Source organism: Ranitomeya variabilis, chromosome 5 (assembly GCF_051348905.1).
Source record: "Ranitomeya variabilis isolate aRanVar5 chromosome 5, aRanVar5.hap1, whole genome shotgun sequence".
NCBI lineage: Eukaryota > Metazoa > Chordata > Amphibia > Anura > Dendrobatidae > Ranitomeya > Ranitomeya variabilis.
In genome coordinates, this window is record NC_135236.1 from 372,564,384 (window position 1) to 372,590,683 (window position 26,300).

General features: G+C 45.6%; 1 protein-coding gene across 1 annotated transcript in view; it reads left to right on the top strand.

Annotated features, from left to right (window-relative positions):
* Window positions 1-1,246: 1,246 nt before the first annotated feature.
* Window positions 1,247-26,300, top strand: part of WASL (WASP like actin nucleation promoting factor) — a 73,558-nt gene continuing 48,504 nt past the window's right edge. Inside the window, exon 1 of the mRNA XM_077264936.1 lies at window positions 1,247-1,727. Coding sequence (XP_077121051.1) covers window positions 1,617-1,727 — 111 coding nt within the window. The 5' untranslated portion in view covers window positions 1,247-1,616. The remainder of the gene's footprint in view (window positions 1,728-26,300) is intronic.

Below are 26,300 nucleotides of genomic sequence, written 5' to 3' on the forward strand. Positions count from 1 at the left end.
TATTTTTATAGCCAGTAAAGGAGCCCACACCATTTCTTTTTTTCTAAATTAAACATTGCATTTAAGGCCGGGGTAAATACCCGACACTGCTGCGGGCACTCAGGACCGGAGCGTTCAGCTGCATAGAAATACATGCAGCCGCAAACTCCGGGCCCGAGTGCCAGTGTCGGGTATTGAAGCGACTTTCTCGCAAGTGTGACCCCGACCTAACGCAGATTTTGTGTGTCTTTATTTAAGGGCTCCTTTTCACTTGCGAGGAATACGTGCGAGTCTCACATTTTAAAACCAAGCTCTGGCGCTGGCACTTGGGAGCTTAGCGTGCAGCTCCATGTGTTGCTATGCAGCCGCACGCTCCGCTCTGGAGTGCCGGCGCCAGAGCTTGGTTTTAACCTGCTAGACTCGCACGTATTTCTCGCAAGTGAAAAGGAGCCCTTAGGCTGGGATCACACAAGCGAGAAAGTCGGACGAGGCTTGCATCTTAATACCCGGCACTGCCACTGGCACTTGCGACCAGAGCGTGCAGCTGCATAGAAAGACATGTAACGGCACGCTCCGCTTCCGAGTGCTGGCGGCAGTGCCGGGTATTAAGATGCGAGCCTCGTCCGACTTTCTCGCTTGTGTGATCCATCTATCGAATCTATCAGCTGTTTATCTACTGTCTATTATCTATCGATATATCTATATATAGATATATCTATACATCGGTAGATAATAGATAGATCTATTGATAGATAGATACCATAGATAAATACGATAGATATGATAGACAGATATGATATGTATTGTATCTATCTATTGTATCCATCTAACGTATCTCTCTGTGTATATTCTTCAATGGAGTATGTAAGTGAAGAGGTTGGACAAGAAATGACATCACAATTCTTTTTTTTGTATATCTTTATTGAGCTTACAAACACACACACAAATCCGCATGAAAATAACGCATGAAAAACGCAGGTGACCTGCCAATGCCTCAGGTGCAGATTTTACCTGCGTCGAATCCTGATGCAATCCTGAACGTGGACACATACCCTTAGACTGGGAAAAACCATGCAGGTTTTGATCGAAAATGGTTCGAAAAAATATAACTGATTACGGTACGTGGCTCAGAGAAGCCTCCACACAAGCAGCTGGCTCCACAGTTAATAACAGCTGTGGCAGGCCATGTTCTGTCACCGGGGCTATACACTGAGAGTGACCCGCCCTGCAGCTGATGCTAGAAGGTACGGAAGTGACAGAATCAGGTGACTACGGAAGCTGGAGAGGGCACAGCAGAACACGGCTTCGCGCTCCCGTGACGCAGGCTGCTAATCCCTGCATGCAGTAGCGGCCTCTCCGCCAGATGTAGGCAGCCGCGCACCGCTGACTATAGCGCGCACGCACAATCCGGGCCGCACGGCGCGTCTCTGCGCGTTCCCTGTAGTCGGGAGCGTGTACGTGTTCTAGCCACGCCCACCGGAGTTCCAGCGCCGGCCTGCACCGCCAGCTAGGGAGGAAGCGGCAGCAGCGGATCCTCCCACAACACGACGACAAGCGCCCGGGACATGGAGCGGCCCTGATTCACTACTAGCACTGGGGGAGAGCTGCCGTCCGCAGGGAGGACACTGACAGGAGCCATGAGCAACAACAACAACCGGCAGAGCAAGCGGGTCACCAACAGCGGCTCCATCCTGCTCACTGCGCAGGAGAATGACACCCTGTACAACTACCTGGGCAAGAAGTGTGTGGTGAGTGCAGCGGGCCTAGTGCTGGGAGATAGCAGGGGCCTGGGGTGCTGGGGGTGTGTGTACCGCTGTGCAGAGGTGGCTATGTGTACCATCGTGTGGGTATATGGAAGGATAGCACTGTGTGCATGTGTCTAGCTATCAGTGAGTGTGCATGTATAGTTACCATTGTATATGTGTGTGCATGATATGTTAGTGTGTGGGGGTAGTATATATACCATCGTGTGTGTGTATGTATGTATATATATATATATATATATATATATATATATTCATATTCATTATTTCTATAGCGCTAACATTTTCCGCAGCACTTTACATTTCAGAGGGGACCTGTACAGACAATAAAAGACATTACAGCATAACAATAAGCACATAAACCGACAGATACCAGGAGGAATGAGGGCCCTGCTCATGAGGGTACAGTCTATGAGGAAATAGGGGAGACACGAGAGGTGGACGGTAACAATTGCTTTCATCGTACGGTCCAGCCATAATGTAAGAAACGGGTGTTCATGTACTGCTGCAGTAACCAACCAGTATGTGTAAAAGTACAGACACAGGGGGCTATTAACTGTGTGAGGGTACGTTCCCATGGTCAGTAAACGCCGCGTATATCCGCAGCAGCTGATGTTACAGTATAGTGGATTCAAGAAATCCCATCTCCACTATGTGTGCACCGACACCCAAGGAGACGGACATGTGGCGTGTCTCTCCAGACCGCAGCACGTCTATTTATCTCGTGGAGACGCGAGCCTCCACAAGATAAATGTCACCCATACAATGTATAGGATGCAGTGATTCCTCTCGGTTCAGTGATCACATGCCGGATCACCTGTGTACAAAAGCCGGCAGCGCTTTGGATGGAGCGGACATTGCTGCGTCCAAAGCGCTGCCGATTCCTGACCGTGGAAACATAGCCTTAAGCATGTGAGAACAGATGCTACAAGAGTCCTGGTTATAATGAAAATTTTGAATGGGAGCACGGATAGTTAGATAATTATAATGAGGCGGTAAGTCAGATATCTATATCTATCTGTTTTTCAGAATTTCATCCCCTGTGTGCAGATATGACAGTGACCACTTACTGCTTTTTTCCTGCATGTCCTGTCCATGTGCCTGCATTACTCTGTTATGTGGAGAGACTTGTGTATTGTATTGGCCTTACATGGGGGATATACTGCAAGAAATCCAAGGCTTCCCCATCCTTTCATGGCCATATTTCAGGAATGGTGCGTCCTGTAACTGCTGAAGACATAGAGCTTCTTAGAAGTGACTTGAGATTTTATTCCCCGACTTCCTGCTCGGGAATCACTTGTCTATCTGGAGCAGGTAGATCTGCTGCCATGATGTCACCCAGCCACATTGCTCCAAGGGTCATATTGACAAATTCCTGACAGCGCTGTCGCACAGACATTTTCTTTTACAATGCAGGACACCTTTTAAAGTACCACTCCAGCGTGTGTTTTTTTTCTTGTTTCAGCACTGGAGTGGTGCCACTAATTTAAAATTCCCTTCCCCAGTGTTAAAACTTTCATCCTCTATCGGCACCACTCCAGTCGTTTTCTGCAGGTTATGACCTGCTGGATCGCTCCACTGTTTGCTGGGTAATCCAGAAGTCATTAGGCTGCTTTCACACATCAGTTTTTTGCCATCAGTCACAATCAGTCAGATGTTGAAAAAAAACGGATCCGTCGCAGATTGTGAAAAACTGATCCGTTTTTTTTTCGACAGATTCGACTAGCTGATCCAGCTACTTGGATCCCAAAAAATTGTAGCATGCTCAGTTAAAAAAAAAAAAACGGATTCCGTCATTTGACGGAACCGATACCATTATGGTTTCATTGTAGCAAACGACGGACAAGCTGTCCATTTTTTCAACGGACACAAAGTTACTATGTCTGTTTTTTCCAGCCACCAGAAAACCAATTTTCAAAGGATCCGGCAAAAAAACGGATGAAACGTGAAACCATCCGTCGCAATCCATTGCTAATGCACGTCTATAAGAAAAAAACGGATCTGGCAAAAGTTTTTTTTCAGAATTGGCCGGATTGAGCCTGACGAGAAAAAACTGATGTGTGAAAGCAGCCTCACTCATTGTTAGTCTATCAGAGCCAGAACGAGACTGTCACAGACACCTAGAGCTTATTACTGTTACCTGTCTTCTGCTCAGTCAGAAGTAGTGGGCACAAGATGGCGGCACAGTAACGGAGTTGTGCTCAGTATAATACTTGGGTCAGAGAACTTGCATTATTAGCACCACTCCAGTGCTGTCATAAAAAAAATAACTCTGGAGTTGTGCTCTAATAGATCAGATTAGGGTTGAGCGAAACGGGTCGTTCATTTTCATAAGTCACCGACTTTTGGCAAAGTCGGCGTCTCATGAAACCCGACCCGATCCCTGTGTGGGGTCGGCCATGCGGTACGCGATCTAGGTGCGAAAGTCGCGTTTCGTATGACGCGTTTAGCGCCATTTTTGCAGCCAATGAAGGAGCGGTAGAGTGCTGACGTAGGTGTTAGGGGGCGTACACAACAGGCATTTTTTTTCGCGTGCATTACAGCGATGTGCAAAGTGTAAAATGAGCGTTCTGGGAGCGATGTGGAAAATCAGCGTTTAGGGGGGGGGGGAGAGAGAGAGAGATTCAAAAAAATTTCTTCATTGGGTTTCGTGTTTCGTCCGAAACCCGACTTTTCACGGTGGTCGGCCGATTACACTCGACTCGACTTTTAAGACAGTCGGGTTTCACAAAACGCGACTCGACCCTAAAAAACTAAAGGTCGCTCAACCCTAGATCAGATTAAGAGTGAATCTATTGACTCATTTTTTCCCTCTAATTTTGGGCCTGTGTACAGAATCAGCAATGAAGGTAAACGTCTGATTACTGCGATTTTCCTGCGGATTAGTTTACAGGACATGCATTAATACATGGGCAGAAAACGTTATTCCAACCGATTCTCAGAATGCAGTGTGCTAAATGGCAGAGACAGGAGAACACCTAGGGATTTTGTTTTCCCTGCAGCTTCGCGGTTAACGGCACATGGAGCTCAGGGACCCCAATGAGAAATACCAAATTTGGATATAATTATTGCTTCTCGTCTTGTCATTTGGCAAATTAGAAGCAGAATTATAGGGTGAGGTAGAACGGATTGCTAAAGATATTTAGAAATAAACTGATTGCTCAGACCGTGCTATGAATCACTGATTCCAATTACATAACTGCCTCTGAGATGATTCTCCACGATGTATCAGTGACACCATTTCGTTGATAAGTTTCGCTAGTCTAGTTAACTTTTTGCAGAAAAAATGTTGCAAATAAAGTGGAAGAGATCCTAAAAACTGCTATCATGAGCTAAAAATGTCCTTAACACCAAAATGAAATATGGCTTTGGTGTTAACATTGTATATCAAGTGACTGGTGTATACGTGCAGTGTGAACATGATCCGGTAAGGGCAGTTCAGCACTACTGTAACATGTATCAACATGTGTCTTCTTCGCTTCAGGGCTGCACCCGAAAAACCCTATGGCAGGTAGAAGTATATGTTCTATGGGATAAGGATCTTGCAGAAATCACTGCGATTTCTGTCAGTGGGGCTAATCCATATCATACGTGTGCAGAATCCGTGGGGATAAGTACTATGTCAGATACTATTGAAGTGTGTTGTTTTTTTTGTGAATGGAAATTTTCAGTTACATGTGGACGTGATTGCTTAGCCCTCATACAGATTGCAAGGCACAATTTGGTGTACACATAATAACGTGGCGCATAAGATTATGTATTGTAGCATGTTTACTGTCCGAAAAGCTTTGGGAAGGTGTGGAAAAAAATGCTCCAAATTTAGAATGGTTTTAAACTAAAAATATTTAACATTTTTAATTGTCATCACCTAACAAAATTTAAAGTGAATGAACGAAAGAGAAATCAAATACATTTTTGGTGTGACTGTCCTTTGCCGTCAAGGCATCAGTTCTTTTAGGTAATTACACATGCACACAGTTTTTGAAGAAACTCAGCTGTGAGGTTTTTCCAAACATCTTGGAGAACTAACCACAAATCTTTGATGGATGTAGGCTTGTGCAAATGTTTGTCACTTCATGTTTTGCCAGACCCACTCAATGTTGTGATCAGGGCTCTTTGATGGCCATATAATTTCCTGCACTCATTGTTCTTTTCACTAAAAATAGTTTGTAAAGGGAATCTGTCAGTAGGATCAGCCCTCCTAACCCGTCTACATGGGCATGTGGTCATAGAGAGGTGAATATAATATGTGTGATCTGGTGTCTTATTCCAGAGAAATCCACATCTCTATGTGTGAATGAGCTGACCAGGACTATGGGCCGGACCCTGATCTGCAGGAGAATCTGCCCCAGAGCTTATTTTAAATGAAAGGAAGCGTTACCAGTGTGAGACATGTAGAATAGGAGAGTGGGCTGTCAGCCATTACATGTCTCACACTGGTAATGCTCCCTTTCATATAAAATGTTTATGTATTGCATATTTTATATCTTTTATTAGATTGGAGCCTATGGGCGACATGTTATTGTATACAGTGAATTTTATCAAAGGTATTTTTCAGGAAAGGCTGCAATGAACACTGTAAAACAGTAATACCATGTGAAAGAAGCTTTATTGCTGCATTCATTTCCATTGGGGACATATAAACAATCTGTGTAAAGACCCTCATACACATTGGATGACCATTGAAGGCCTCACCTGACCCGATGTAGAGAAGGAGTGGACATATTGTATTTCAGTGCATTTTGTTCCCAAGAGACATAAGCGGCTGCCAGAAGAGTCTGGCAGCGACTTTCTCCTTTCTGCTCACCAAAAAGACATGAACACTCCGCTATGCTATGCCCTCTCCTGTGTTTAGCCAGCCTTAAGACCCCCATACACATTAATGTCTAACGTCAGAACCTACAAATATCATTGTGCTTGGCCAACAGTTCTAATGTGTATATCTGCCTACCGACTTCCTCTGCAGAATAATGCCAGGGGAGACGAGATTTGCCAAATCCGATTTCATACTGCCAATTCTTTTCTTTACGGTGAGTTAAGATGCCACTCGAGGAATCTGGCAGAATTTCTTTCGTAGAGAACACAGGAGTGCTCAGCAGAGCAAGTGCCTGTGTTTCGTCCTGCCAACGGCTGTCTGCTGTGTACGAAGCCCCTAAATGTGTTTCAGAAGGAAGCGCAGATGTTCATTTTGGGGTACATGCCCACCATCAGGAAGAGCACCTGCGCTGCTTCCAAAACGCTGCGTTCCACAATACAAGCACAATCAATGGGATTTATAGAAGTCCCATGCCTACTGTGCTTTTATTTATTGCTGCAGAGGCTAGTCTCTCCTGTTTAATTTCACCCATAGCTAGTCATTAGATGCGTTACATCCACATGATTCAGTGAACACATGTGGATTTACCTGCTTGATTAGAACGCAGCATTTTGGAGGTAGCGAAAATACACTGTGTCCAAAAACGCTGCTAATCCTGGTCTTGGACATATAGCCTTACAGCTGTTTAAGGCTAGTTTCACATTTGCGTCTATGTGCTCAGTCTATCATCCTCAAACGCATGCAAAAACGCATGCAAATGCATGATAACGCAGCGTTTTTTATCTGCATCAGCTTTCGCATGATGGCAAAAAAAAGCAGCGTTTGTATGCGTTTGTGCTTTTTTTATGTTTGATATTTCCAGGAGGGCGTGTCTCAATGGGCGTGTCTAAATCAGTTCCTGGACATGCACAGTCCAAAGTACGCCATTGCAACGAGTACGCAAAGACCTGCGTGCGCATGCGTTCCCATAGACAGTAATGCGTTTTTTAACGCACTCATCCACATGCGCATGCCTGCGCATTTTTGACAGAAATTTGCTGCCTCAAAAATTCCAACATGGTGCGTTAGCCGCACACCGCGAAAAAACGCATGCGTAAGCAAACGCATGCACCTGCGTCTACAATGTTAAAGATAGGAAATCAAGATGCATGCGGATGTATGCGTCAGAAACGCTGCGGACACAACCACAAATGTGAAGAAACCATCCTAAGGTGTATAACTGGCCTTAAAGCATGGCTGTGGAGTCAGTAAGCCAAACCACTGACTCTGACTCCTCAGTTTCCCTGACTCTCGACCCCACAGCACTGCCTCACTACTGAGCATGTACATAAAGTGCGGCACAGATTCACCTCAACTAAAGGCTTAGGTCCTTAGATCAGGAACAGAACAGACATTTATAGGACGTTTTATAACTTTCCCAAATTATGAAAACATTTACAGCACATCCTGCACTGAACTACTGAACCCAATTTATTATACATTCAGGGTCGGTCCATTTTATACTGATTCCTGGCTCCACAGCCTTGCCTTACAGGGTACCTTAGCTTCACTCTTCATTCCTTGCCTAACACCACCATCTAATGGCTGATTGACAGTTCATTGTTTCTGTACCAGAGCCAATGATCAGCCAGAGGAGAGTGGTTCTAGGCAAGGAATATACAGTGCCTTGTGAAAGTATTCGGCTCCCTGGAACTTTTCAACCTTTTCCCGCATATCATGCTTCAAACATAAAGATACCAAATGTAAATTTTTGGTGTAGAATCAACAAGTGGAACACAATTATGAAGTTGAACGAAATTTATTGGTTATTTTAAATTTTTGTGGAAATTCAAAAACTGAAAAGTGCAATATTATTCGGCCCCTTTACTTTCAGTGCAGCAAACTCACTCCAGAAGTTCATTGTGGATCTCTGAATGATCCAATGTTGTCCTAAATGCCTAATGATGATAAATATAATCCACCTGTGTGCAATCAAGTCTCCGTATAAATGCACCTGCTCTGTGATAGTCTCAGGGTTCTGTTTGAAGCACAGAGAGCATCATAAAGACCAAGGAACACAACAGGCAGGTCCGTGATACTGTTGTGGAGAAGTTTAAAGCCGGATTTGGATACAAAATGATTTCCAAAACTTTAAACATCCCAAGGAGCACTGTACAAGTGATCATATTGAAATGGAAGGAGTATCATACCACTGCAAATCTACTAAGACCCGGCAGTCCCTCTAAAGTTTCATCTCAAACAAGGAGAAAACTGATCAGAGATGCAGCCAAGAGGCCCATGATCACTCTGGATGAACTGCAGAGATCTACAGCTGAGGTGGGACAGTCTGTCCATAGGACAACAATCAGTCATACACTGCACAAATCTGGCCTTTATGGAAGAGTGGCAAGAAGAAAGCCATTTCTCAAAGATATCCATAAAAAAAGTGTTGTCTAAAGTTTGCGACAAGCCACCTGGGAGACACACCAAACATGTGGAAGAAGGTACTCTGGTCAGATGAAACCAAAATCGAACTTTTTGGCAGTGATGCCAAACAATATGTTTGGCGTAAAGGCAACACAGCTCATCACCCTGAACACACCATCCCCACTGTCAAACATGGTGGTGGCAGCATCATGGTTTGGGCCTGCTTTCCTTCAGCAGGGACAGGGAAGATGGTTAAAATTGATGGGAAGATGGATGGAGCCAAGTACAGGACCTTTCTTGAAGAAAACCTGTTGGAGTCTGCAAAAGACCTGAGACTGGGACGGAGATTTGTCTTCTAACAAGACAATGATCCCAAACATAATGTAAACTCTACAATGGAATGGTTCACAAATAAACATATCCAGGTGTTAGAATGGCCAAGTCAAAGTCCAGACCTCAATCCAATCGAGAATCTGTGGAAAGAGCTGAAAACTGCTGTTCACAAACGATCTCCATCAAACCTCACTGAGCTCGAGCTGTTTGCCAAGGTAGAATTGGCAAGAATTTCAGTCTCTCGATGTACAAAACTGATAGAGACATACCCCAAGCGACTTGCAGCTGTAATCACAGCAAAAGGTGGAGCAACAAAGTATTAAGTTAAAGGAGCCGAATAATATTGCACGCCCCACTTTTCAGTTTTTTAATTTCCACAAAGATTTAAAATAACCAATAAATTTTGTTCAATTTCACAATTGTGTTCCTCTTGTTGATTCTTCACCAAAAATTTACATTTGGTATCTTTATGTTTGAAGCATGATATGTGGGAAAAGTTTGAAAAGTTCCAGGGAGCCAAATACTTTTGCAAGGCACTGTAGCATGGAAGCGCATCATTATGCCACAGTGTTCATTGGAGTCATAAAGGTATCAACTGGCTTATCTTTTAAAGGGCTATACGTTTATGTAAATGGTTTCAGAGGGGAGGTGGTAAGTGTGACTTGCAATAAATACATCTAAAGGCCCCGTCTCACACAGCGACGCTGCAGCGATACAGACAACGATGCTGATCGCTGCAGCGTCGCTGTTTTGTCGTTGTGTGGTCGCTGGGGAGCTGTCACACAGACAGCTCTCTCCAGCGACCAACGATCAGGGGAACGACTTCGGCATCGTTGAAACTGTCTTCAACGATGCCGAAGTCCCCCTGCAGCATCCGGGTAACCAGGGTAAACATCGGGTTACTAAGCGCAGGGCCGCGCTTAGTAACCCGATGTTTACCCTGGTTACCAAAAAAAACAAACAGTACATACTCACCATCTGATGCCCGTCAGGTCCCTTGCCGTCTGCTTCCTGCTCTGACTGAGCCGCCGTACAGTGAGAGCAGAGCGCAGCGGTGACGTCACTGCTGTGCTCTCACTTTACGGCCGGCAGTCAGAGCGGGAAGCAGACGCCAAGGGACCTGACGGGCATCAGATGGTGAGTATGTACTGTTTGTTTTTTTTTTACATTTACGCTGGTAACCAGGGTAAACATCGGGTTACTAAGCGCGGCCCTGCGCTTAGTAACCCGATGTTTACCCTGGTTACCAGTGAAGACATCGCTGGATCGGTGTCACACACACCGATTCAGCGATGTCAGCGGGACCTCAACGACCAAAAAAAGGTCCAGGCCATTCCGACACGACCAGCGATCTCGCAGCAGGGGCCTGATCGCTGGTACGTGTCACACATAGCGAGATCGCTACTGAGGTCACTGTTGCGTCACAAAACTTGTGACTCAGCAGCGATCTCGCTAGTGATCTCGCTATGTGAGACGGGGCCTTAAGATGCTGAACGGAGGTTAAAATGGCAGTTTGTAACCCCCATACATTCCCTTCAAGCAGAGTTAGAGCTTTGTGTTCACCTTTATCCCTGTCTTTATGAAAGCACATGGGGGGCAGCAGTTCATAAGCAGAGTAAAAGCGACACAAACCCACTTCCCACTGTTATGAGAGGCGTGATTTGTAAAGGTTTAGCTCTCCCATTTGTCCAGTATTTTTAAAATGTCCACAAAGCTGAGACTGTGGCTAGTTTCCTCCTCACTCAGCGCCAGCAGCCTCCTGTGTTTTTATGAACTGTCCAGTAGTGATGTCATTCTGACCATGCCCAGGTGACTGCTGCAGCCAATCCCTGGCTACACGGTGATGGTAGTATGGATGGCATACTTGTGGTCACAGCTCACAAATACCTATTATTTCAGTGCACTCCTTGCTTTGTGCCCACCTTACCAATTAGCTGCAGTTGCACACTTTGTTACAGCTCACAAATATCGGCAGCATAAAAAAGGCTGGGAAACTAGTAAGTATGTTTTATTATTTCAATGCACTCCTTGCTTTGTGCCCACCTTACCTCCTCCTCAATAGGCCGAACAAGTGCTGCAGCCTCTTTGTTGTTTGCCTGGATATAGTACTGTGCTGCAGTACCAGGCACAGCCACACAGATGTAGGGGTCCAGGCACAGCCATGCCAAAGTTGTTGGAACCCAACATGCTTTGGAGCATAATGTTCACAGTGACACATATATGTAAGCAGTCCCGCATGACAGCGTGACAGGACAGGTGACTGTATTTACCCTTGCTCATGTAGCCTGGCAGGCAAGTCTTGTCATAAAGCCTTTTTTAGGTGGTTTTACATAAATAAACATATCTTACAGTAAACAGGTAGCATTAGTTCTAGGACTCTTGTGATATGGCTTAAAGTGAAAATACCAATTTTTTTTCTAATCGAAGCCCCTTGTTTTTACATATGAGAATTTTGTGGCAACTTTTAATTTATAGTGTAATATAGGCAGTATTTATCACTTCCATAGACTTTCCATGCTACAAATCCACAGCAAGTTCCATACGACAAGTCCATTTACACAGAGTGACTGGCGGCAAAATACAACCACCAATCAGTAAACCTTTATCGATCGATGGTTGCTTTATAGACTGTTTACACAGGCAGTCTGTGGAGAAAATCTAATCTACCCGAAGATTTCATCCATTATAAGTTCATGCTAAAAACATACAACTCTGCCCTTCACCTCTCCAAACAAACCTATTTCAACACCCTCATCACCTCACTGTCCAATAACCCTAAACGTCTCTTTGACACTTTCCAGTCCCTACTCAACCCAAGAGAGCAGGCCCCAACCACAGATCTCCGCGCTGACGATCTGGCCAATTACTTCAAAGAAAAAATTGACCACATTCGACAGGAAATCATCTCCCAATCTCTTCATACCATGCACTGTCCTCCCTCCCCCACTGCATCTAGTTCACTCTGACTTTGAACCAGTTACAGAAGAAGCAGTAAGCAGGCTCCTTGCATCTTCTCGCCCGACCACTTGCACCAGTGACCCCATTCCGTCACATCTCCTCCAGTCCCTTTCCCCGGCTGTCACCTCTCACATAACAAAAATATTCAACCTTTCCCTCACTTCTGGTATTTTTCCCTCCTCATTTAAGCATACCATCATACATCTATTACTTAAAAAACCCTCCCTCGACCAAAATTGTGCCGCTAATTATAGACCTGTCTCTAATCTTCCCTTCATCTCTTAACTCCTCGAATGCCTGGTCCACTCCCGTCTTACCCGCTATCTCTGATAACTCTCTTCTCGACCCTCTTCAATCTGGCTTCCGCTCTTTACACTCTACTGAAACTGCCCTCACTAAAGTCTCTAATGACCTACTAACAGCTAAATCTAATGGTCACTACTCCATGCTAATTCTCTTGGATCTCTCCGCAGCATTCGACACTGTGGATCACCAGCTCCTCCTCACTATGCTCCGCTCCATCGGCCTCAAGGACACCGTTCTCTCTTGGTTCTCCTCCTATCTCTCTGACCGATCCTTCACTGTATGTTTTGCTGGTTCCTCCTCCTCTCACCTTCCCCTTACTGTTGGGGTTCCTCAAGGATCAGTCCTAGGCCCCCTCCTCTTCTCTTTGTATACTGCCCCTATTGGACAAACAATCAGTGGATTTGGTTTCCAGTACCATCTCTATGCTGACGACACCCAATTATACACCTCTTCTCCTGTTATCACGCCGACCTTTTTAGAAAACACCAGTGATAGTCTTAAGGTACCTTCACACTAAGCGACTTTGCAGCGAGAACGACAACGATCCGTGACGTTGCAGCGTCCTGGATAGCGATCTCGTTGTGTTTGACACACAGCAGCGATCTGGATCCCGCTGTGATAGCGCTGGTTGGAGCTAGAAGTCCAGAACTTTATTTCGTCGCTGATCACCCGCTGTCATCACTGGATCGGTGTGTGTGACACCGATCCAGCGATGTGTTCACTTGTAACCAGGGTAAATATCGGGTTACTAAGCGCAGGGCCGCGCTTAGTAACCCGATATTTATTCTGGTTACCACTGTAAAAGTAAAAAAAAAAACACTACATACTCACCTTCTGATGTCTGTCACGTCCCCCGCCGGCGGCTTCCCTGCACTGAATGTGTCAGCGCCGGCCGTAAAGCAGAGCACTGTGGTGACGTCACCGCTGCTGCCGGCGCTGACACATTCAGTGCAGAAAGCTCTGAGCAGCAGCACGTAACCCTGTGGATGCCGGGGGACGTGACAGACATCAGAAGGTGAGTATGTAGTGGTTTTTTTTTACTTTTACAATGGTAACCAAGGTAAATATCGGGTTACTAAGCGTGGCCCTGCACTTAGTAACCCGATGTTTACCCTGGTTACCCGGGTGCTGCAGGGGGACTTCGGCATCATTGAAGACAGTTTCAACGATGCCGAAGTCGTTCCCCTGATCGTTGGTCGCTGGAGAGAGCTGTCTGTGTGACAGCTCCCCAGCGACCACACAACGACTTACCATCGATCGCATCGCTGGTCGTGATCGTTGGTAAGTTGTTTAGTGTAACGGTACCTTTACCGCTGTCTCTAACATCATGTCCTCCCTCTATCTGAAACTGAACCTGTCAAAAACTGAACTCCTCGTGTTCTCTCCCTCTACTAACCTACCTTTGCCTGACATTGCATCTCCGTGTGCGGTTCCATCATTACTCCAAAGCAACATGCCCGCTGCCTTGGGGTCATCCTTGATTCCGAGCTTTCATTCACCCCCCACATCCGATCACTGGCTCGCTCTTATCTGCATCTCAAAAACATTTCTAGAATTCGCCCTTTTCTTACTTTCGACTCTGCAAAAACTCTTACTGTCTCACTTATTCATTCTCGTCTGGACTATTGTAACTCTCTACTAATCGGCCTCCCTCTTACCAAACTCTCCCCGCTCCAATCTGTCCTGAATGCTGCAGCCAGGATCATATTCCTCACCAACCGTTACACCGATGCCTCTACCTTGTGCCAGTCATTACACTGGCTACCCATCCACTCCAGAATCCAGTACAAAACTACTGCCCTCATCCACAAAGCACTCCATGGCTCAGCACCACCCTACATCTCCTCTCTGGTCTCGGTCTACCACCCTACCCGTGCCCTCCGCTCCGCTAATGACCTCAGGTTAGCATCCTCAATAATCAGAACCTCCCACTCCCGTCTCCAAGACTTTACACGTGCTGCTCCGATTCTTTGGAATGCACTACCTAGGTTAATACGATTAATCCCCAATCCCCACAGTTTTAAGCGTGCCCTAAAAACTCATTTGTTCAGACTGGCCTACCGCCTCAATGCATTAACCTAACTATCCCTGTGTGGCCCATTCAAAAAAACAAAAAAAAACCCAAAACATAATCAGGTTCCTCGCATCATGTTCTCATACACTTTATGCAGTTAATAGCCTCTGTGTCTGTACTGCTACATACTTAGGCTGGTAACTGGTTCATGCAGCTTTACATGAACACCCGAGCCTTACACTATGGCTGGTCCAAATAACTAAAGCAATTGTTACCATCCACCTCTCGTGTCTCCCCTTTTCCTCATAGTTTGTAAGCTTGCGAGCAGGGCCCTCATTCCTACTGGTATCTGTTTTGAACTGTGATTTCTGTTATGCTGTAATGTCTATTGTCTGTACAAGTCCCCTCTATAAGTTGTAAAGCGCTGCGGAATATGTTGGCGCTATATAAATAAAAATTATTATTATTATTATTTACACAGGCAGTCCACAGTAAACTGCGGTATATGCACTGAGTGATCGTTAATAGATCTTCCAATGCACATAGGCTGCCATGGTTTTGGGCAGCAAGAGTCCTGTTTTCACAGGATGATTCACCGCCCAGATCAATGATCTTTTGCGTTGCACAAAAATTTCACCAAATGAACCAGTATTTTTGCTCAATCATTGGATGATTGGCAGCCTGTTTACACTTAACGTCTGCTCATGATTCTCTTTCAGTGTAAATACAGCTTTATTGTCAGTATTAGTAAGTACAACCGCAATAACACTGAAAACAATGGGTAGTGCAAACTGAATCCTTTTAGCTTTCCTTGCAGACTAACCACACACTTTAAGAATGCTTGCAGAGCACTGTAGAAGTCACTTAGCTCAACTGGTTATTGCTCGTAAACTGTCTCTAGATCTAGAGTGTGCGCAGTCTCCTGTATAGTAGCAGGCCCTTAAGGGGAATGTGACAGATGATACATGCCCCAGGGGACTGAGCCGCATGGGAAACTAGTTGAATAGGTGGCTCCCCAGCGGCTTTTTCCTGCCCTGGTGCCCTGGAGTGGCAGGTTTCTCACTGCGTGAACAAGAAGAGACCTATTACTAAAGGGTTGCAGGCAGGGACAAGCCTGTCTGACTACTCTCCTCAGAAGCTATTGAGCTATATTTTTCTCTGAAATACTGAAGCGTTTTAATATGCAAATTGCTTCTTCAGAGAATAAGAGGACTTGAACTCTATAGCGCCACCTGTTGGAAGTAGCGATCCTACAAGTCACAATCAACCCTTTAATGAGTCTTGCAATATGACTTAGGATAAGAGCCAAATCAGTATATTTTGCTTAGTCTTTGTTGATGTCTTTTTTCAGCTTTTTTTTTTTTGCAATATTTTTGTGCCTTATCATTTTACATTTGTCCATTGTGCATGCTAATAGTTTTTTGTTCATAAAAAAAAAAATCAGATTACACTGTATTTTTCAGATCATAAGACGCACCTAGGTTTTAAAGGACGAAATTAGGAGAGAAAAAATTTAAGCCAAAAATGTGGTCAATTCTGTACTTTAATATCCCTTATCCTGGTATATATGGTCCCCTCATCCCCATCCTGATACACATGGCTCCTTCATCCCTACCCTGGTGTGCATGGCCTTCTCATCCCTGCCCTGGTGTGCATGGCCTTCTCATCCCTGCCCTGGTGTGCATGGCCTTCTCATCCCTGCCCTGCTGTGCATGGCCCCCCTCATCCCTATTCTGGTTGCAAGGGTCCCATCCTTAACTTGGTATGATTGGCCCCATCCTTATCCTGGTAAGAGAAATGAATATTCATAGAAGGGGGTGAATATTCATTTCTTTTAAGTATTGGCCCACATGACCGCCAGCAGCAGCAGGAAGGCTTCGGCTGACACTTTGCTTGCTAGAGAGCAATGAATACTCACTGCTTTGCGCACGCACAGTCCCCGCATGCAGAGCATTGAGTATTCTGGCAGCTGCCCTTCAGCTTGCAAGCAGCATTTGACATAAAGCAGCAGCATTTGGCATAAAGCAGCTGCTGGCACCGAGCAGGACGCTGCGAGGGAGCGCTGGGAAGGTAAGTGTAATGGTTTTTTTTTTTTAAATGTTTTCTGATGGGGCCGGGGGCCAATCATACCAGGATGCCATTAAAGAGAAATGAATATTCATTGCCCTCCATGCCCATGGGTGTGAAATGCAGTGAATATTCATTTCTTTATAGCAGTGAGCACATGAGTTAGTAAAAGCACCCGGCTCCTGACTCTGTGACCCCGTGCTCCGCCTAAACCGCTCCCACACCTCCTCACCACCCCCAAGTCTGGTACGTCCAGACTATAAGATGCACTCCCCATCTCCACAGTTTTGGAGGAAAAAAGTGCATGTTATATTCCGAAAAATACGGTACAGTACCTGCCTTGTTGCAACGTTTTATCAGCATCTTTTGTACCATAATGGGTGAAAAACGCTGAAAGAAGAAACATGCTGCATTTTGCAGAAACCAAGGTATTGCACAAAATAATGAAGGCAACAAAACAACTTGTGTGCAGGAGATTTCTGAAATCTCATAAACTTTGCTGGTACTATAAAACACATCTGAAAATTTGCTTTAAAAAAATCATCATAAAAATACTGAAAAAAACACAACATGTTAACATATCCTTAAAAGTCGCAATATGTTTTCCTTTCACACTGGGCGTTTTGCTGCGTGTTTTTTATTTATTTTATTTTATTTTTTGAAATGCCTTTTTTTATGCTAATTTTCAGCTTTGCTTTACAGTACCAGCTATGTCTGAGATTTCAGAAATCTCATGCACACAGCTTGGTTTTTTTGTCATCAGGATTTTGTGCTTTGCAGGGTTTTTTGCACACAGAGCACGTCACTTTTTTTCCAGTGTTTTCTCAGCGTTTTTCACCCATTGAATGGAAAAGAACGCATGAAAAAACGTGTTTTTCTCTGTCCCCCATGACGGCACCACGGAGAGAGGGGATCCGCCCACCAAGGACAGGAAACCTACAGATAAAAAGGCGGTACCTCTCTCCCGCATCAGTTTGGTTTCCTGTCCTTGACGGGACCTGCAGCAGATCTTACCTCAGATCGTCGTTGGATTCCGGGGCCAGTCAGACCGGTTCAGGCAGCGGGGGTTCCCTGCCTCGGCTAGGCTGGGCCACCCGATGCGCCACCGCTGGGATCAGTAGGTCTCTAGGGTGAGCGGGGGGCTGCAGCAGCAGCGCTGCGGCTCCTAGAGGAATCCTCACTGCGTGGGGGTTCCACATGGCACACACCCGCGAAAACCACGGTGAGGGGTCCCTCCATAAGGTGGTGCACGGCGCGACAATGCGCGCGTGAACAGCGCTCCAGGAAGCATCAAGCGGCATGGTGCCGCACTTCCGGGTTGGTAACGCGCATGCGCGGGTGCCGCAATGCCTGCTGGTCGAAGCAGGGCATTCTGGGCGGCGCAAAGCTTGCTGGGACGGCGCGGTGCATGCTGGGATTCGCGCATGCGCAAATCTAGCATCGGGGAGCGCGCGGGAACCGGCGCGCTGACTATTTAAATGAGTCCTGTCTCCCTGGCTAGTTGCTCTATTGGAGTACAGCCAGCGTTCCTCAGCAGCCATGAGTGACCCCGAATTGCAGGGCTCACCAGCGCAGCAAACGCAGGCACCGCAGCAGCAGCAGCAAAAACGCCGGCAGCAGGGGCAAGCTACCTCTCATGTCCAGCGGCGTGCAACTGGAGCACGGTCTGGATCTCAGCACAGCAAAAATTCTAGTGCTACATCCGGATCGAAGGAGCACCATACTGTCGATACGGACCATCCACAGCCGGTACTGAGGGTTCTCAGGTGGTGAGTGATCTCCGTGAATGCTCCGGCTAATAGAGCCTACCTTTCTTTTGTTGTTCTAGGGAAGGAAGAGCGCAGGGAAGTCCAAACATAGGATCTGCGCCCTTTGTAAAGAAGATTTACCTGCCTCCTGGGAAAAAAGATTATGTAAATCCTGTATGGAAGAGACTCTATGTGAAGGGCTTCCAGGGTTCGCCACAGAACTCAAAACATTAATTAAAACTCAGGTGGAAGATACCTTTAAGTCTCTCCAGGAGGGTAAAAAACGTAAAAAGATTAAACAAAATATCCCTATATCTGACTCTAGTCCCTCAGATAGTGAGTGGGGAGATTAGTTCAAATTCCTCCGATTCTTCTTCATCATCCTCTTCATCATCCTCTTCTCAGAGAGGTCGTAGTTGTTTCCCATTAGAAGAAACAGACTCCCTAATTAAAGCAGTCAGAAGTACCATGGGCCTCGCTGATTCCCACACTAAAAAATCAGTCCAAGACATCATGTTCGGTGGACTGGAGCAGAAAAAAAGAAGGGTGTTTCCCCTTAATGACAAAATACAAGCCTTAATAAATAAAGAATGGAAAAAACCTTTAAGAAAGGCCCTACTTACACCCAAAAGGAAATACCCTTTTGAAGACCCTGCATGCTCCTTTTGGGAAAAAGCACCTAAATTAGACGTGGCAATCGCTAAAGCGTCAAAAAAGTTTGCCCTACCTTTTGAAGACATGGGGGTCTTAAAGGATCCCATGGATAAAAAAGCGGATGCTTTCCTAAAAAGTTCCTGGGAAGCAGCAGGAGGGGGCCTAAAACCAGCGGTGGCCGCAGCTTGCACGTCCCGCTCCCTTATGGTGTGGCTTGACCAGCTGGAATCCCAGCTCAAAGATAAAGCATCCAGAGACAGTATACTGAATACCCTACCAGTAATGAAAGGGGCAGCCGCTTTTCTGGCCGATGCGTCGGCAGACTCAATCAGGCTTTCGGCCAGGTCAGCGGTGTTCTCCAATGCAGCCAGAAGAGCCCTCTGGCTCAAATGTTGGCCCGGAGACCTCCAAACAAAGGCTAAACTTTGTAATATTCCTTGTGAGGGAGAATTTCTTTTCGGCTCTACTCTGGATGATATTTTGGAAAAGGCAGGGGACAAAAAGAAGTCCTTTCCCGTCCTGCAATACCCATCTTATAAACGTCCTTTTCGGAGTAAAAAATTCTTCCTTAGGAAGCCACCTAGACCGCAGGACAGATGGGAAGACAAAAAGAATAAGAGCAAAGGGTTTATCTTCAACAAAAGCCCCACCGATCCCAAAAAACCATCACAATGAACTTTTGCCCCAGGTGGGAGGAAGATTGTCCCTCTTCCTTTCAGCCTGGGAAAAGATAACCAGCAGTGCCTGGATTCTGGATTTGGTACAGTCGGGACTAAAATTCAAATTTCTTACGTTCCCTCAGCCATCCTTCCTGGTGACATCCCAGAGAGCTTCTCCACAGGAGCGGATAGCTCTGGAACAGGAACTCACAACATTGCTAGACAAAGGGGTTCTTCTGGAGGTCCCCCCCCGAGAAAGAGGGAGAGGGTTCTACTCTCCGATTTTTCTCAGGAAAAAGCCAGACGGATCTTTCAGGACGATTATCAATTTAAAAAATTTAAACAAACACCTGATTGTGGAACCTTTCAAAATGGAGACAATAAAGACAGCAGTCAAAATGTTGTCTCCGCATTGTTTCATGGTAGTGCTCGACCTAAAGGACGCATACTACCACGTCCCCATTCACAAAGACTTCCAAAAATTCCTCAGGGTGGCAATCGAAATAGGAGGGATGGTAAAGCACTACCAGTTTACAGCCCTACCATTTGGTCTCGCAATAGCCCCAAGGGTATTTACCAAATTGTTAGCCGAAGTCATGGCAGACCTGAGGAAACAAAACACCCTAATCGTCCCATACCTGGACGATTTCCTGATAATGGGCAACTCTCCCCAACATTGCAATAACCAGCTACAGTTAGTTATGGACTCTTTGGAAAGCTTGGGGTGGCTCCTGAATCTGAAGAAGTCCAAACTAATACCGAGTCAGATTCAGGAGTACCTGGGGATCACGTTGGATTCCATCTCCCAGGAATGTCGCCTACCCCAAGAAAAGATCCAAAAGGTGGTGGGGTTAGTGTCCAGGGCAAGAGATCTTCCCTCTATATCACTTCGAGAGGCAATGTCTCTCCTCGGGTCCATGACGGCCTGCATTTCTGCCGTCCAATGGGCCCAGGCACATACAAGGGAGCTGCAATGGCAGACATTAGCGGAAGAAATTTTCCTGAAGGGAAATTTAGAAGGTCGGTTCACCTTCTCATTAAACACAATTCTCTCGCTAGATTGGTGGACAAAAGACAGCAACTTGGGCCGCGGTCTACCATGGGTGATTCCAGTGTCAAAAGTGGTAACCACAGACGCAAGTCCCTTCGGGTGGGGGGCTCACCTACACGATCTAGTGGTTCAGGGGACATGGTCAGACGACGTAAAAGAAGCATCCTCCAACATGAGGGAGTTACTGGCAGTAAAATTCGCTCTTACAGAATTCCAAAAACCCCTTCACTCACATCATGTAAGACTGTTTTCAGACAACAGAGTGGTAGTGGCCTACATAAACCATCAGGGGGGAACACACTCTCAACCACTGATGGAAGTCACACATTCAATCTTACAGATGGCCGAGGAAAATTTAGCATCTTTGACGGCACTTCACATAAAAGGGGTGGACAATGTCAAGGCAGACTACCTAAGTCGGGTCTGCCTAAAACAGGGGGAATGGGAACTGAACCAGTCCATATTCAATCGGATAACGGAGATGTGGGGGGTTCCGACAATAGATCTCTTCGCGAACAATCTAAATCGGAAGGTGACCCCCTTTTGTTCCATAAACCCAGCAGGGAACCCGGTGGCGCTGGATGCTTTCATGATTCCTTGGAAGCACAAGCTAGCATATGCGTTTCCCCCTATCACACTGATACCAGCGGTTCTGAGGAAAATAAGGGAGGACAGCGCCCGGGTGATATTGATTGCCCCTTACTGGCCGAAGAGAACTTGGTTTTCCTGGGCCAGAAGGATGTCCATAACAGACCCTTGGATACTCCCAGACCTGCCCAATCTCCTATTCCAGGGACCAGTAACACACCCACAGGTAGCGAGGTTACACATGACAGCCTGGAATTTGAGAGGGGGTTACTGATAGAGAAAGGTTTTTCTCAAGGTCTAGTGTCAACCCTCTTAAAAAGTAGGAAATTAACAACTACTAGACAGTATGGTAAAATCTGGAAGAAATTCCTCTCTTCCTCAGGGGCAAAAATCTCCGAAGGAATCCCTCTCAAATTAGTGTTAGAATTTCTGCAAAATGGGCTGGAAAAAGGCCTAGCCACTAACACACTGAAGGTTCATATTGCCGCACTGGGGGCACTATTTAATTACAATCTAGCAAAGAATCGTTGGGTGTCCAGATTCATTAAGGCATCAGAAAGATCTAGGCCTCTACCCTCACGTAGAGCCCCACAGTGGGACTTAAATCTAGTTCTTACGGCCCTCACCAAAGCACCCTTTGAGCCCTTAAAAGAACTTCCCTTAAAGATTCTATCCTTTTAAGACCTCCCTTTTGGTAGCCCTCACTTCAGCCCGAAGAATTAGCGACATACAAGCCTTGTCAGCCGGGCCACCCTTCACGCTAATATTGGAGGACAGGGTGGTGTTAAAAACTGATCCAGCATACTTACCAAAAGTGGCCTCCCGGTTCCATAGGTCCCAAGAGATCTCTCTTCCCTCCTTTTGTCCTAACCCTAAAAACGAGGGGGAAAAATCACTACACACATTGGATGTTAGAAGGTGTCTCATCCATTACCTGGAGGCTACTAGGGAGTGTAGAGAGGAAGGTTCTCTCTTTGTGTGTTTTCAGGGCCCTCGGAAAGGCAAGAAGGCCTCCAAGGGTACGTTGGCAAGGTGGATCAGAGATGCCATCAACCTTGCCTATACTTCAAGTGGGATGCCAGCTCCAGGGGAAGTTAAAGCTCATTCAACTAGGGCGATGGCGGCTTCCTGGGCAGAGAGAGCCGGAGCGACAATAGACCAGATATGTAGAGCTGCTACTTGGTCTTCACCCTCAACTTTCTTTAGGCACTATCGGTTGGACTTAAATTCTTCTTCAGACCTTACCTTTGGTAGAAGGGTTCTGGAAGCGGTAGTCCCTCCCTAATGTAGACAGTCTCTGCAATTCTCTCCGTGGTGCCGTCATGGGGGACAGAGAAAATAGTAGTTACTCACCGATAACGGTGTTTCTCTGAGCCCATGACGGCACCCGTACATTCCCTCCCTCACGCGTGGGTGTGCACACATTTATAATGTTTAGTTATGTATATAATCTATAAGCACGCGGTATCTTTATTAAAGGTTTAGTAATGTAGTAACATTTGTGATCATTAACCTGATGTTCCCTTTATGCTCTGTAAACAAACTGATGCGGGAGAGAGGTACCGCCTTTTTATCTGTAGGTTTCCTGTCCTTGGTGGGCGGATCCCCTCTCTCCGTGGTGCCGTCATGGGCTCAGAGAAACACCGTTATCGGTGAGTAACTACTATTTTGCCTCAGCTTCTTTCCTGCCAAGCAATCAGGTTTTGCTGTGGGGGAAAAAAAAACACCGCAAAAACACGCATTGTGAACTTACCCTTAGGGTCACCATACATGTGTATGGTTGTCTCCCTAGTTACCAGTATTTTGCTCCTGTACTACAGGATTAACTATTGATCTGTAATACCAATTTAAAGTTGATATAAAATAATGATAGAGTATGTTAATGACCATCTGTTTTTAGGCTCTTAAACAAAATTATACTTCATATTTTGCGCAAACGTAGACAACTGAAAATGTCTGAGGCATCTGTAGTAATACAATCTTCAGATATTCCCTTCAATCACATGTTCAGCGGCTCCACATCTGGCCTATCGTCTGACATGGGAGAGTTTGTGATGGCACTTGACCAGTGCTGTCTGTCCGATTTCACACGTCCTGATATTTCTGGTACCGGAGATATCCATGTTCTTGTGTGTAATACTTGCGGCACACGTGTGGCAACTGTGTGCCGCATTAGTACCACACGTACTGGCGCCAGAGAAGCAGCGGTACAGTTAGTGCTGTTCCACAGCAGCGGGTTCTGAAGACCTGTCTCATCATTCTTCCCTGCTCTGCCTGCGATCAGTGCAAGCAGGGGACAATGTTGAGTTATAGTCACCTGATAACAGCGAGAGCAGGCGGCTTATCATGATACTATTAGGCCATGTGCACACGTTCAGGATTGTTAGCGTTTTTTTCGCGTTTTTTCGCTATAAAAACGTGATAAAAACGCGAAAAAAAACGCTTACATAAGCCTCCTATTATTTACAGGGTATTCCGCATTTTTGGTGCAAATGTTGCGATTTTTTCCGCGAAAAAATCGCATAGCGGAAAAAAAAGCAACATGTTCATTAAAAATGCGGAATTGCAGGGATTCCGCACACCTAGGGGTCCATTGATCTGCTTACTTCCCGCACGGGGCTGTGCACACCATGCGGGAAGTAAGCAGATTATATGCGGTTGGTACCCAGGGTGGAGGAGAGGAGACTCTCCTCCACGCACTGGGCACCATATAAGTGGTCAAAAAATAAGAAATAAAATAATAAACAGTCCTATACTCACCCTCGATGTCTTGCCGCCTCCTCGCACGCTGCCGTTCGGTTTCTGTACCTGGTGTGCGCTGAAGGACCTCGCCGAATGACGTCACTGTCCTGTGATTGGTCGTGAGCGGTCATGTGACCGCTCACGTGACCGTGACGTCACGGGAGGTCCTGTGCGCACAGACCAGCTATACGGAACGGACGCCGGTGAGATGTCTGGGTGAGTATAAGCATTTTTTTATTTTTTTTATTATTTTTAAACATTCTATCTTTTACTATAGATGCTGCATAGGCAGCATCTATAGTAAAAAGTTGGTCACACTTGTCAAACGCTATGTTTGACAAGTGTGACCAACCTGTCAGTCAGTTTTCCAAGCGATGCTACAGATCGCAGGGAAAACTTTAGCATTCTGCAAGCTAATTACGCTTGCAGAATGCTAAAAAAACGCGAAAAAAACGGAAAAAAAACGCAAAAAAAAAATGCGGATTTCTTGCAGAAAATTTCCGGTTTTCTTCAGGAATTTTCTGCAAGAAATCCGCAACGTGTGCACATACCCTTACTCCCATCAGCCTACACCTGCTGACGCTAATAACAATGAGAGCAGACAGCGGCTGATTGGAGTACTCATCAGCCTGCACAATAAATTTAAAAAAAGGCTTGCCTTCCCCTGTATTTTTGATAACCAGCCAGACAAAACTAAAAGCTGCTGATCGCCACTCTCAGCTGTCAGCTTATGCAAGGTTGATTATCAAGAATAGAGGGGTCTCCGCCATATTTTTAATTATTTCAATAAATAATTAAGAATATTGTTGTGGGGTCCCCTCCCATTTTTGTTGTAGTGCAAATAAACACACAGCCAGTATTAAGTATTTGAAAACAAAGCACACTTTTCCATTTTTATTTCAAAATAACAAACACCGTTATTCTCGCCTAATTCCCATTCCATTGAAGCCCTTGTCTCCTGTAATAAAACAAAAATAAAAAACAACATCCCACACCGTAATCCATGTCTGGGGATAAATAGTATTCAACCTGGACGATGCCAAGATGCGACCGTCCAGGCTGCGAACTACTGATGAATGAGCTGCTGCGAGCGCAGCCTTAGTGAGCAATTCTCATGGTGATCTGAATTGACTTTTTCTCAAGGTGCTGAGGTCACCGCAGTTCAGCCCAGCTTGGAACGCAGGCTCCGTGTCCTGTGGTAACCTCCATGATGTTACTGATATTGTGAGCAGCTCATTCATCAGTGGTTCTCAGCCTGGACAGTCGCATCTTGGCACCATCCAGGTGCCCATGGACACACGGTCCATGGAAACCCATTCATTTGGATGGGTCTACGTGTGTAAGTGTCTCCGGTACATGTGAAAACTGTCACCACAGGTACTGGAGATATGGATGTATGAAAGAGGCCTAAAGAATACTGTCTGACTGCAAATTTCAGTAGATTTCCTATGGCGAGCACAGGACTATTAGTGGAGTTCTGTACCCAGGACCCAAGGGAGTTAGCGAACGACACTGATTACAGAAGTGTACTGCAGAGTATTGTAAGTTGCTATTTTACGTACATGCTTTTATGCTTGTATAGAAGTATGAATGTGTGAATAGTTGCCACCTATTCTGTATGCAAAGAATACAGATGATAATTACTGTATATAAATATAAATAGAATTTTCCATTTTTCGTATGGGAATGTGACTGTTCTCAAGACACCCCAGCTAATGTATAATCACATTGTGAGCTGTGCTAACCTTCAGTATTTTACTTCTGGCACTGTCCCCTTAACCGTGTGGACACCAACACACATTTTTTACATTTTTACATATTTAACATAGATTTTGCTGAAAGGCTTGTTCATATGAATACGAGACAGAAACGAGTTTAGCCACATACCGTAACTGTAACTCAAGGGAATGAACTACCTCTGCTGCAGGATACTGCATATCCAGTTGGTATCTAATGTTATCAAATATTAAAGGGACTCTCTCCAATTTATTGCCACCTAATCTTAGAACAATATAATGTAGGGACAAACTGTAATTTTTTGGGCTGCTTGCTATAATTTGATAAAATCACTGTTTTATCAGCAGGAGATTATTGCTAGGGGATACTAAACCTACTGCCAGGTGGTCCTCCATTTACATGATAACTTTATAACCACACTACCAACACTGGCAGCTTTCTGCCTTTGCACAGTGTACACAGAAAAGCTGTAAATCTGT